Raw genomic sequence first — 13,448 nt, forward strand, 5'->3', positions numbered from 1 at the left:
GCTTAAAAAGCAATCAATTTTGAAAGGAGGTGTTCAAAGGATATTTTTCTGATGTGACATTCCTCAGGTTTAGTTTGTGGATCCCAAATAATGGGTGGCATGGAGAATTATTAATTATTTAATCAGTATTTTACCCATGATTGATGTTAATGAACTACTGGATCACAGGAGATCTTGACAGTACGCAGGAGTGAAAACAAAGTCTTTGTGATAGTGTAGTATAAAATTAGGGTAGTTGTTTGCCAGTTTTCCTCAGACAGTCCTAATTGATGTCTATTCTCCCGACATTGTTATTATCAATGGTTTCTTTCACTCTTCAGCTCCAGTTCAGTTGAAATGTGAATTGTGTGTTGTTTATAATAAGTATAATTCAAGTTCAAACTAATTTAAATAAAAAGTCACTATGATTAGAACTTAAACCCTTTAATTATTGCATAGCTGATTTTTATGCTCACTAGAAATGAAATATCCCCACACGTGACTATCACCTCATAGTCAGAAGATGACTGAAAATATGATTAGACTGAGGTTACAGTACCAGCAATAGAGTGGTGAGTTACCCCCTCACACTGGGGGGTTCTGGTGACGGTTACTAGTTCATGTTTTCTTCCTTCCTGTAAGGAAAAAGCTCCTCAGGCCTGCAGAGTGTAATAGGACCACTGTGTTTTTAAAGGCTCTAGATAAGCCCAGTAGACACAATCTCTTTGTGGTCTGATACCACTGAGGTTAATAGCTTTCTGGAAGAGACCACTTGCTTCCATCCTGGCTCCCTACACTTGAAAGATTACTTGGGAGGATTTACAGCAACAGCTGTGGAAACAAAAAGTCAAGGAGATGGCCATTGCCTTCCCAATTGTCATTTTCTTCTCTATGTCATATAATAGAAACGGTTGTGTGTAGTTAAGGTTAGTAGAGCCCTCCAAGACTCGGCATCTTTACATACATAGTCCATTAAACAGTTCGAATGGCTTAGCAGGTGTCATCCTTCTAGGCTCTTATTTACAACTGTTCTGTCTATACTGGGATGAGTTGATCTGGTCTCTAAGCTTGTGGTTAGATGGTTGAATGCTGGTGAGATGCATGTGTTTATTAATGTGTAATTATGTGTGTTTGTGTGCCTGTGAGCCTGCTGTGGGTGAGTATGAGTGTGTGTGTGTGTGTGTGTGTGTGTGTAGCTATCCCTTCTTGCTGTGAATGACCTCTTACTCAGATTTGCTCATTAGCCTGTTTTTCTCTTCAGTTTCACAATAAGGTGACCTGCTTCATGCTGCATCACATTGAGGAACCCTGCTCCCTGGGGGCCCACGCTGCTGTCATTGTCCCACCCACCTGGATCATTAAGGTGAAGAAACCTCAGGTAACTGCAGGATCCTGGTGCTGCTGGTCTAGTGCAGAGGAAAAGAAACTGTTTAGATTTGCTTTTTTCCTTCAGTCGTCTTCAGGCGCCTATCACCTCCACACATTTGTCCCTGTGGTCTGGTGCTTAGCTACCAGGCTTATCTCACTGGCCCATCACCTGACCTCATTGGGCTCTCTCGTGGAACCAGACTCCCATCCTCACAAAAACCCAGTTTCAGAGCAAGGGTGTGTCCTCCTCATCCATGTGTAATGATGCTCTATGAAGGTAGGTTTCCTGAGTTTCAGTGAGCCCCAGTGAGGATACAGTGGATTCTTACATGATCTCTTCTCTTCCAAGCCTGAGAGGAGTCAACAGAGAGCAAGGTTGTCAAGGAACATAGTTTGGTTAAGATTTCTGCCAATCTAAAGGGCAGACTGTGAGTTATGACCTCCATTACATACAAGGCCTGCTTAGAGAGCCACAGTGTTTTCTTAAGGCGAATTGAATCTGCTATCTTAGTACCTAATCCCATTCTGTGCTCTTAGTAGCCTTCCTGTTCAAGCCAATCTTTTTATTAGTCTGGGGGACTTTCCTGAGGATGAAGGGATTATCCTTGTAGGGATTATCCTTGTGTTTAAAAGGTGGATAGGATTTAGAGCAGTAGACTAGAGAACAAGTAGCAGGCAGGACAACAGTACACGGTGTACAAAATGATAGTCCTGAGCCTGTGAGTTTAGTTAGATCATACTAGGTCTCTGCTGAGGCATGTAGGAGGAAACGTCTAAAACAGTGGGAGGCCACTCTTTGTTGAGGGTGATTATATGGCTAAATTCTTATTCCAGAGTGCACAATAATATTTTAGCTATATTTGTGTTTTCCTAGAAAATAGAATATTTGTAGAGCTATATATCTCATCTTATTCATCTTTAGCCATCATACTGAATGTAATGTAGCCATGAACATGGCTAATTAAATAGTTACTTAATTAATATCTTCTTGACCTTTTATATTTTGAAGAATATGATAGAGGAGCATTAGAATGTGAACACAGATGTGTAGATACACACACACACACACATACACATATACACACACACACACAGACAGAGAGACACACACACATAGTGAGAGATGAGGTGGATAGACAGATAGATGATAGAAAGACAGGCAGTTGATAGATTCCCAAAGTTGCACAGCCATCCTACTCTACTATACCTCCATCTTCCTTCTTTTAAGCTTCTTCTCAATGACTCCAAGGAATTTTCTGACATTTTTTGTCCCCGTGTTATTAACAGCTCACCTCTACTGAGCTGCACTCTATACTTTATGGGTCTGCCAGTCATAACCTGATCACAAATTCAAGTGTGACTGTCAACCTCTGATTTTACAGCTATGGAGTTCAGCATCTTTCCACCTGTGGTAATGGGACCCTGCTAACAGCACTTTCCCCACTTGGCAGGGTTCTCTTTTCTGATTGTTTCCCTACACACTTGGCTGGGTTTCCCTTCTAAAATACTGTTCTTACTTGATCACTTCCTTTCTGTAAGCAAGCCTACTGCTTCACAATAAAGTCTGCATGAATCAAGAACCTGCCCAACATCAGAGCAACGTCTAGTTCCCCCTGCAATCCAGCCTTCCTTTCCCAGAATCTATGAATAATGTTTTATATACATTGATGTCTCCCCTAGGGAGCATAAACCCATAGGATCGAGTTGGGACACTATAGTCTTTGAAGGGAGGATTGTGCTTATTAGTCTTTTAGTTTAATACTTAGTGCATAATGACCAATATACACACACACACTATCCCTGTACAAAAGAAACTTCAGATAAAAGATGTCCCCTTTCACTAACACATAAAATTTTAGACACCTCCTGGCTTTTCCATCACATACCCATGATTTCATTACTGGTTTATAGGCATAGAAATGTACCATTAGACTAGATACAGAACTGTAGTGTGTACAGAGTTGAGGTTAGTGAATGAGTGATGCTGTACTACCGATAATTCTTCAGAACTCACTTAGTTTAAAAAAAATGAATCTTGGGTAGATGTTTCTAGTATTATACATAGTCCTAAATCATTGAAGCTGTTCCCATTCAGTAGACATTTGGTCCACATCCCTATTGGTAGATGTTTACATTGTTCCTAATGGACTGTTTGCAAACAGTGCTGTGTTCAACCCTTCTTCCTCCTGAATGAGGTTTTCTTTTTCTTGCTAGTTTTCTTTCTTTCTTATCTTATTATGACTGGATGATCTTTCATTGCCTGAGTACCGTGAAATGGAATAACAGATTTTATTCAGTGACTGACACAATCCCTCAGACTTGCTTAAACTATTTCCGTGGGTGAATTATGAAGATCAATTAGCATGCATGGTCTGATGTTACTTGGAGCTCTTGAGACCTGCTCCTCAACTTTGGGGACAAGTTTTCTTTGTTATCTACTGTCGTCAGAACCACCTTAATTCCAGTGTGGCATCCGGAGCAGGAGGTGAGCATCCCTTAAATTAACCAAAGCTCTGCCTTCTTCCTTCTATGACCTGTCAAACTGTTGTCTTGTGTTTGTGGGAGAGACTTCCTTTGTTATAATGAAGTGATATATCATTTTTAGGTCTTTTAATATAACCAATTATTTATGATCCCATAACCTGGAAAATATCCCTCAAGGGTAATAAGAGCTAAAGTTTTGTTTACAGTTAAATGATTCATCCATAAGGACTTCTTAACTGCCCAGGAAGGAGTCATAACTCTGATAATGGGTTGGTTGATAGGATTACTTTCTTGGCAAGGTGAGATTTCTCTGACACCTGGTCCAAGAAGACAAAGGGCCTTTATCTTTTCTGATGTCTTCACAGAAGGATAGGTATAAAATGCCTAGAAGGCAACTGCTGTTGATATTAAAATGCCATGAAAACCAGTCCGAATAGTGTTGATCTTGCAAAGGGATCACACCACTGAGTTAGCTGCCCTTGCTAGAATAAGCAGGCTTTGTTTTAGAACATTGGAGAAGTGTGAAAGGTTTCTCAACTCTTTTTCATCACCAGTACTTTACAATAAGTTCTAGACATTGCCTCTATATTCTCACAAAGTAGGCTACTTTGTTGAATTCCCAAGTACCAACCCAGGCAGGGCACACTTTGCTATAAATTAATGCAGATAGGTATCTTAACTTGTCATGGCTGTGGTACATTCCAAATCTGCCTTTGTAGCCATTTCTTCCTCTCAAGATGCTGATTCCTTGCAAGTGAAGTGATGTTGGACATTTGTACTCAAACAGAAGGGAGCCACCTGAATAATGAGGCATACTGAGAAATTCCAGAGTACTTGTTATTGTTCTTTGATCATTCTTGATGCTATAAACTTCCTTAAATCTCAGACATGCCCAGGTACTCTGAGTCAATCACTATACTTGTTCTGTAGAGAAAGTCCCAGATGTATGGGTCTTGGGGAGACTCAGAGGCACTTGCTACATCTATGTTGAAAGACTGTTTTGTGTGTCTGCTTCTTACTCAAGTTGAATTTCTTGCCTACTCTGTTTTCAGATGTCCCTCGTTTCTAACTCCATGTTTCCCAAATGTGCTTGACCATCAGAATCACACAAAATGCTATACGTGTTATGATAAGTTTAAGAAAGCTGTGTAAGATCCTTACCTGATGCAGTAGAACTACATCTTGGAATTTAATTGTTGAACTCTGTCATGAACCAAGGCCCCTAGTGTGTTCCTGAAAGCAACTTCTATTTATATTTATTTGGTCTAGGCAGGAAATGAGCTAAAATACCAAAGCAGTGGGGAGACAAGCCATCATATCCTAGGCACGATTATGCAACCCAGAAGAGGCCTAATAAATACTGTTAGTTATATAATATTTATTCATTGTTTTGACCATGATTAGGGTGTGGTTGTGCACTAAAAGATTTATGCTGGACAGTGAGGTTAATGGACGTGAACAGATGCATATTATGGAATGGATGCAAAAACAACTGTTTCACATATATATATATATTTTTTTGTTTAAACTTTACAACTGTCCTGTGAGGTAGGTATTATCACTTCATGCTAATACTAAGAGTCTGTTTTAGTAACCATTTGCCTGACTCAGTAAGTGCATGCATCTCATCATAGGGAGCTGATGATGGATTCTTGCAAATCCATCAGGCTCATGGTCCTCCTGGTGATCTACTTCACTGGGGTCTCTTTAATGCCACTTTTCAGTTACAACCCACATTTTCAGCATCATACATGATAGTATCACTTGGAAGCTTTTAATCTTTGCTTTGGCTTCACTTCAAACAGATTAATACAGGGTCTAGGGCTGAACATTTTTAAAAGCTGTCTAAGTAAGGCCAGTGTGTAGTGCTGGTTGAGGAATGCTTGGAGCATCATTTGATGGCACCCAGTGGAAGCTTCTCCTGCGGTCTCAGCTCTTCCAGACTCCAGATCAGTCCTTCTACATAAATGGAGTTTATTGAAAAATGACATTGGCCTATAAAATGAAAAGAAAAAGACAAGAATATGACAAAAAGGTTCCTTTAGCCTAGGATTTAGAAGCCAGGAGACCTGTTTGCAGGGAAAGTGTAGTCAACAATGAATAGGGAAGAAAACTCTGGAGTCAGGAGTACTCAGTTTCACGAATCTCTTTTCTGGAGAGTCTCAGGGAGCCTGATGACCCTTTCATTTGATGGAAGAAGAAAACCTGGGGGATGCATGGTGGTCCTTCAAAATTTTCCCCTGCCTTGGTGAACATGGGCTACACATCATTTTGCTTGCTCACTTTCTTTCTTTCTTTCCTTCCTTCATTCAGTCTCTCCCGCCTCTCTTCATTATTTAAGCAAAAGTGAAATAAATACTAGCTCATTTGGACCTTGTTGAATTTGATGCATTAATTAATGTGTTCTAGACTAATGTTTAGTTTTGAATGTGCTAAGAAGAAAATACTTGCAGATTAGCTATTTGAATTTCTTCAAGCTAGTTTGAAAACTATTAACTGCTCAAATAATATAAGTATGTATTCTAATGTCAACTGCTAAGTTAAGAATTCTGCATTTCAGGCTCTCAACACTTGGTCAAACATCTATTATATGGTCAGTACTATCTTACATTTGTGAAGATACAGTCTAATAGATATTGAGTCCACTAGTTAAATCTGATGTATGTTTGGTTTTTAACCAGTAAGTGTGATTGTCTTGTAAGAGTTCCTCCTCCAAGTATTTTGAGAAAATATTAAGAGAAAATGGTTAGTAAAAAATTGTGGTTCATAAAGTCTCTAGAAAGAGAAAGTAAAATTAAGGGTCACTGTATGTCAACAACTTGGAGTTACTTCCATAAAAATGTTCAAAGCTACTTAGTGGAGAGAAGACATTTAAATTAATGGATCTTCAGACAGAGAAAGAAAGAGTAATGCTCACCACTCCACTATTATATCATGATAAGGTGTCTTCCAAGCATTTAAAATATTATGCATTAGTGTTGATAAGATTGTGAAGTTCTACTGGGGTCAAGTGTTATTTTATAACTATTACTAAAGCAGATCATAAAAAGTAAACAAAGAAGGAAAATGAAAAAAAAAGAAAAAGAAAAACATAAAAAATGGCCTCCTTTTTTACATTTCCACATAGGTGATCTCCATACCAGGAGATGAACTTGAACTTGGTTGGGCGGGAGACGGACCTGGTTGGGCGGGAGACTGGAGCCCCTCAGAGAATTTGGGATTCTTCCATTTTTACTGGGAGGGTTGGCAGGTATACCATGTGTTGTTATGTGAGTCCATAAGAGCCCCCCGCGGCTCTAACTCCCTGCCTCCATGTGGCGGGGAGTCAGTTGCTCACTCTGGAGCACTGGTTTCTGTCTGTGGCTTACCCATGAGCAGTGGCTTGGAAGTGTCAAAGCATGAGAAGCATGCAGCCAACAGCATGCGCTGCTGTCCTCTTCTACATGGTTGTGCGTGGAAACGCGGGGGCTGCTGGCCTCTGAGTTTAGCTTCTCCCTTCGTTCCCCACAGAACTCCCTGAAGGCTTCCAGTCGGAAGAAGAAAAGAACAAGCTTTAAAAGGAAAGCCAGTAAAAGAGGAACTGAGGTAAGTCAGATGTATTAGACGTACAGCTTCCTCAGTAGAGGCTACTTAGCCCTGAGGATCTGGCCCACACTCACTCTTGTGATGTGCATTCTACACTCGCTTTGTCCTTCAGCCCATTCTACTCACATTGGAATCCTTCCTGTTCCAGATCTACCAACCTATCCATCAATTAGTCAAATCTGACCTGTCTTATCAGAGTCAGAGCATCTGCCCCTGCCTGGAATGTCTTCCCCAAAGTGACAGTGATGGTAAAGATGACAGTGAGAATTGCCACTTCCAGAACTCCTAGAGTATGCAGAATAAAATGCAAAGCATAGCTCGGTTTTCTGGAGTAAATTACAGAGGGAGGTGCTTCCTCTCAGGTGACGTGTACACACTGCCCTCTTCATGCCTTATGAAATAAGACTCAGGGTCCTAGAGATGCACCGGATTCACCTGTCCCTTGCTTCGTGATTGCTTCCAAGCTGTGGGTATTGATTCTAATAATGCTGCCTGCCTCTTCCAGCAGGAAAACAAAGGTCGTCCTTTTGTGATCAAGCCCATATCCTCTCCTCTCATGAAGCCTTTGCTTGTGTTTGTGAACCCAAAGAGTGGGGGCAACCAGGTGAGTCGTTTTCCATGAGTTTAGCTTTGACTATTTGATATGTCAAAAACACCATCCCCAGCATGAAGTAAAATAGCATCCCAAGGGCACAGCATCTGAGGTGTGCCAGGACTGGGTACAAAACTCCTAGAGTTCGCAGCCTGCCCTTCTTCCACACACAGCCAGACCAGACCGACATTTTCCTTACAATGTTCTAGAAGGATCCTCCCAGAGTTTCTCTTAGTTAATAGGCTTCAGGGCAAAGCAAAGAAAGATTTATTCATGTTCCATGTGGCCACACCGAGGAAGAGGAGAGCAAATGGAAGAGTTGAGTGGCCCCTATGTCCATCTTGCTTCAGTTTTCGTAATTAGGAATACATTTACCAACTTGTCTTTATTTCTTCCAATTATAATTTAACCCGACTCCCTTTTCCCTGTCCTCTGGGAAAAGAGCAACCAGAGTTCATTTGTCACAGCAATTGTAAACAAGTACCTTAAGGCCAGATAAATAATCAGTTTCTAAAGACTTTGTTATCCTTTCTGCTCTCTGCCCAGTTCTTTCAGTGTAGCTTAATATTGACCCCATTTCAGAATACAAAGATATCCTTACAGATGTTAATGGCATTCCTACAGTAACCTTGCTTTGTAAGAACATGTTTTTTCTATAATCTAGTCCTTTATCTTTTTATCTATTTCTCTTGTGCTCCCTGGGGCTTTTTACTAAGACTCCGCTCTGGGCTTTGATTTTTCTATTATTTTCTTGGGAACTTGGATGTGAAAATACTTTTTTTCTGACCATTAGGTCTACACTTTATACTTCAAGGCAAGACTCTTGGGTGGGTCACCATCAGCAAGAAGAGATGTGAGACTTTAATCACCCATATTAGGAAAGATGTCATGGCATGCTGTCAGGGTTTTGACTGGATCCTCCAAGTGATGTCATTTTCAGATAATGGATGTTTCCTAGGATGAACTGTCTACAGTGACACTTGTCATATGAGAGCATAAGATTGAAAAGGAACCCCTGTCTCCTCCTCCTTCTTCAAGATTCCTGGTCACTTGCAATTTAAAAATCAGTCTCAGTACCCTGGAGAACAGATGTTATAACAAAGGAACAATTGATTTTCCATAACCTTCATTTTTGTGTTAGTGATGATGCCCTTCTTCTTCTTCTAATGGTGTGGCTCTACAGTAATCAGTAGAAAAGGACCGCGTGATGAGTTTCTTAGGACTGATGTTCAGTTTGCCCTGATACCCACCCACTCAGGGGCTGGCCTTCCTACAACCTAGCAAGGGTGAGTTGAGAATTGAGAAATGGAGCAAAGTAGATGCGATTAGTTTCATGGTTCAGGTGGTCTGACCACTGCAAGCTAGTTAGTATTAGCTATATTTTATCAAGGCACTTCTGACATAAAGCACAGTTTTTGAGGTAGAATATCAAGTAGCCCAAGCTGGCTTTGAGCTCACTGTGTGGTCAAGAATGACCTCAAACTTCCTGACCTCTTCTTTTCCCTTCTGAGTGCTGACATTATAGCACCTGCCACCAAGCTTGATTAATGCAATGCTGCTGAGAACAGAACCCAAGATTTCATGGATGCTAGGCAAACACTCTACCACATGAGCTACATCCCCAGCCCTGAAGTGAATTCATTAACCATGCTAAGCACCCCCCTGCATTGGACACTCAGATTTTTCTTTTTCCGTTTTGCTTGCCATTGTGACGTCAGCAAGCTAGTTAAAACATTCCTGTTTTAGTCTCTACAAATTAATAGTGATGGAGACTTCATATGTTATCTAATGCTACTTCCAAGTTCATTAAGTACTAACAGACCAAGGAGGCTTAAGTGAATTTAGAGGACATCTTTTTTGTTAAGGACATAAAAGGGACTATTGGGGGGAAATAAGTCAGATGACATTTGTTGTATGTTCCAAACTGAGTGAACCAGACTGCAAGAGCTGTGGAATTCCAGAGGGAAACAGTGACTTTGGCATGGTGAAGAAATAGGAAGGAGCTGAACTGGGAGAGGGTACTATGTAGTTACAGGGAGGGAGGAAAGTCCCCTTTCTTCTCAACCATGGGAAGTTTCTGATCATCCTTCAAAGCTCCCCAGTGCCTGTCTAAACCAGTTATCAAAATCAGTCACCCTCTCCACTGTGTTCTAAGACCCTGGGATGCACCCACCTGTCATGGACGATAATAGTAGTGTTCTCTGGGTGTGTGTTCTCTTGGAATGTAGCCATCAGCAAACTAGGGGGCTGCATCTTGCAATCCTGGATTTCTAGAGCATGGTGCTTAGTAAGCAAACAATTGTACAGTGAGGAATACACATAACAGAGCAGGTGTAGGGTGGTCATTCTGCATTTCTGCACTGTGGTGGGTGGGACATGCAGAAAAACTACAGGGAATATGATACAGGATAAAGATTGGAACCAGCTCGTGGAAAATGCTTTAAAAAATGGTTGTGCTATGGAAACCGGGTTTAAAGTACTTTGCTTTTTAAGATCTTTTGGCTTATGAGCAGAAAGATGACATGACTAGTGTGCAGATACTCGAGAGCCTGTTAAGGTTCAGGTGCCATCTCAGTAAGTCAGGGAGGCCCTGAGTTCCCTGGGTTGACCCTCATTTCTCCCATGTTCCAGATGCCTTAGGGGACAGATCTCACTGCCTGACGGGGCTTCCTGCTGCAATACGTGGGGTAGGGAGTGGGCATATTCTGATTTTTGCAGATTAACAATTAATGATTCAATTAACCTACTCATCTGATTGTAGGTGAAGAGCATTGCTGACTCATTTCCCCTCTGAAGTGTAGGCTCCAAAACTTTTTTTTAACTTGCATCATTAATCTTTAGTAAATAACTAGATGATATTGCCATCTAGTGGCTAGAAAAAGAACTGTTCCCCCCTTCCTTAGGAATGGAAGAAAAGAAATAATGTCAGTATTTTGAAGGGTTATATTGGGCTAAACCAGGACTGCTTCTATTAAACGACACATTATTCCATCACCCTTTCTTTAAACTTCACAATAGTTGTCTCTATTTTTCCAGCACCATTAGGGTACATAGGACCTAGTATTTTTGTAAAGGTTTAGACACTGGTTGTAATGTTAGTACCAAAAATATTTGAGGAGACAGGTATTGGGCTCGAGGACTAAAGCATTAGCTTTGAGTTACTCTTCCTGTGGGAAGGGGACTGAAGGTAGGGGACAGATTTACTCCAACACAGTCCCCTCCTCTGTGTAGGAAGTTAGAAAGGCTAGGGACACCCCACTCCCCACCACCTTTCACCCCGTTTACTGAGTCCAGTGTCTCTTTTCATGTTATTTCATGTGGGTTCAAAGATGCACAGATGTGAGCCACTAGAACAGATGATCTCCATAGTCCTGGGAGTTGAGGGGTTGAGGTGCTGCTTACACTGTCCATTGTGTAGTTCCATGTCAGATGTGAGGTAGGAGCTTGATTCTTGGACCAGAGCTCTTGGGATCCAACAAAGCAGAAGGATGCAGACAAGAGGGGGGGGGCAGCTGCTGGTGGGCAGGTTCACGTTGGCTGAGTCCATACCACCTCCTCTGAACCAGTGTTCCCCCAGCAAAGCTACTCCCCTAAGTCAGGAGTCAGTCACACCAACATGGACATGGGGATCAGACAAAGAAATCGACTTCACATGAGAACTCTGATTCTATAAATAGTCTCCGAAATACTTGGATGCACAGCCTCAGTGAAATAGTGAGATTTTGAAGAGCTGGAAAATTTTCACCTTGGAGCTCAATACAACTCTATTGTTTTCTATAAATTCAGGCTTCTGTGGGTCAGACTGGTTTGGAGAAAGAGCCGAGAGACAGTAAGTAGATGAGGGCACACATCAAAATCCAGTCTCAAGATTGCCAGAGCAATCTCAACAGACGAGATGAAAACCACAAAAGCCACAAATCTTTTTTTATGTCACACAATTGTTGGGAGCATCCACAGAGGGAAGCTGAGGCTCAAACGAAGCCATCTGGTTCTTTGACAGCCTAAAGCATACCTGTTGGTAGCCACAGAGGCGGTGTGGAAAGGCGCTAGTCTGGCTCTCCTTGGTAAAACATCGCAGTAACTACTTCCCACAAAGCCAAGTCCAGAATTGTAGCACACGGGGCTTAGTCTGTGGCTGGCTCCAGTTGCCTCATCTTGCGCCACTCCTTGCCTCTTGCCTTCGGAGGCATTGCCAAATGTAGTTTTCTGTGGCATGTCTTGTTCTAGTGACTTCACCCTGGACCTTCACCCTTCCTCTGCTCCTATGGAGAGAGACTGCTCTACTAAACTTTTCACGATCAAACTCAAATGGTGCGCTTCGGATACCTTCGTCTGATCTGAACCTATGTTTAGACAGTATCTCCCCTGGGTGGCTGTGCTTCTCACTGGACAGCTCTGGCACAGCATTCACTGGCTTCAGTGAATTCATATGTTTCGTGTTGGTTTCCTTCCGGTAGAGGCTGTGCTCTTGAGTATAGGCCCGAACACAGAACAGAGGCTAAATCCACAATTGCTGATTAAGTGGTGGGTTCTTTGGGATTGTGTGTACTCGAAATAGTTATTCCTAAGCTCTTATCCCCAGTGATCCTTTTCCTCCAGCTTGCTTATTGTCTGGTCAGGTGCTTTTTGTCTTGATTATCTATATCATGCCTACATGATATGAACTGGGGTTTAACGATACTGTAGGATGCTCCTGCAGGATACCCCTGCAGTACTCTGGTGGAGAGCTGTGTGCTGTGGACAGGGCTGTTCTGAATGGCTCCTCCATCCTGATCGGATGTTGCTTTATGAATATTGCATAGAACTTTCTTGTGCAGCCAGGGGATCCTGTTTGATTTATGTCTTCATTTTCCCACCTAAATCTGCCACACACGTAAGAGTGGGTGGTGGAGCTGTGAATGCATCTTGTTCATGTCTGTAATAACCCACCTGCTTTCCAAGAAGTTGCATTTTTCCACAGCCAAATGGGAAAGGATAACATTCTTCAGCCTCATCCCAAGAGTGCCCAATCACATAATAGCCAAAAAGCTCAGTGGTCCGCAAGTTACTATACCTGTGAATTGAACTGGAATTTATGAGCACTGTCCCCACCCCCCCCCCCCATTCAAGAAAACCAGACTCTTGCATAAAAGTTGCAGGCATTGCATTTGGCATGCAGCATTTGAGAGCTGTCATGTGCTTAGACTTGCTAGTGACAGTTGTGTAAATGACTGAGTAGATTTCATCTCAACACCAAGAAAGATGCGAATTACCCATTTTCAGTGAATCCTATTTGTGTGACCATTTGGTTCCATTTACTAAATTGCCTCTGGGAAAGTAGCTTATTCAAGTGCTAGAGGCAATCAGTGGATCTCATTTAAATGTGGGCGTGTCTAACTTTTTGTGAGCATCTAGCTTGTATGCCCTGCTCACTAGGATTGCTTTAAAGAAATGCTTTCAT

The 13,448-nt window shown here is 41.8% G+C and overlaps 1 protein-coding gene across 9 annotated transcripts in view; it reads left to right on the top strand.

Moving 5' to 3' along the window:
- Positions 1-13,448, top strand: part of Dgki (diacylglycerol kinase iota) — a 452,799-nt gene that overhangs the window by 214,779 nt on the left and 224,572 nt on the right. For 2 of the 9 annotated variants that reach the window (XM_036180454.1, XM_036180458.1), the window contains exons 8-12: positions 1,241-1,357; positions 6,392-6,424; positions 6,959-7,081; positions 7,342-7,416; positions 7,922-8,020. In XM_036180454.1, coding sequence (XP_036036347.1) covers positions 1,241-1,357; positions 6,392-6,424; positions 6,959-7,081; positions 7,342-7,416; positions 7,922-8,020 — 447 coding nt within the window. The remainder of the gene's footprint in view (positions 1-1,240; positions 1,358-6,391; positions 6,425-6,958; positions 7,082-7,341; positions 7,417-7,921; positions 8,021-13,448) is intronic. The other 7 variants (XM_036180461.1, XM_036180463.1, XM_036180455.1 and 4 more) reach the window with 6 other exon arrangements.

Source organism: Onychomys torridus, chromosome 3, assembly GCF_903995425.1.
Source record: "Onychomys torridus chromosome 3, mOncTor1.1, whole genome shotgun sequence".
In the NCBI taxonomy this organism is placed as follows: domain Eukaryota; kingdom Metazoa; phylum Chordata; class Mammalia; order Rodentia; family Cricetidae; genus Onychomys; species Onychomys torridus.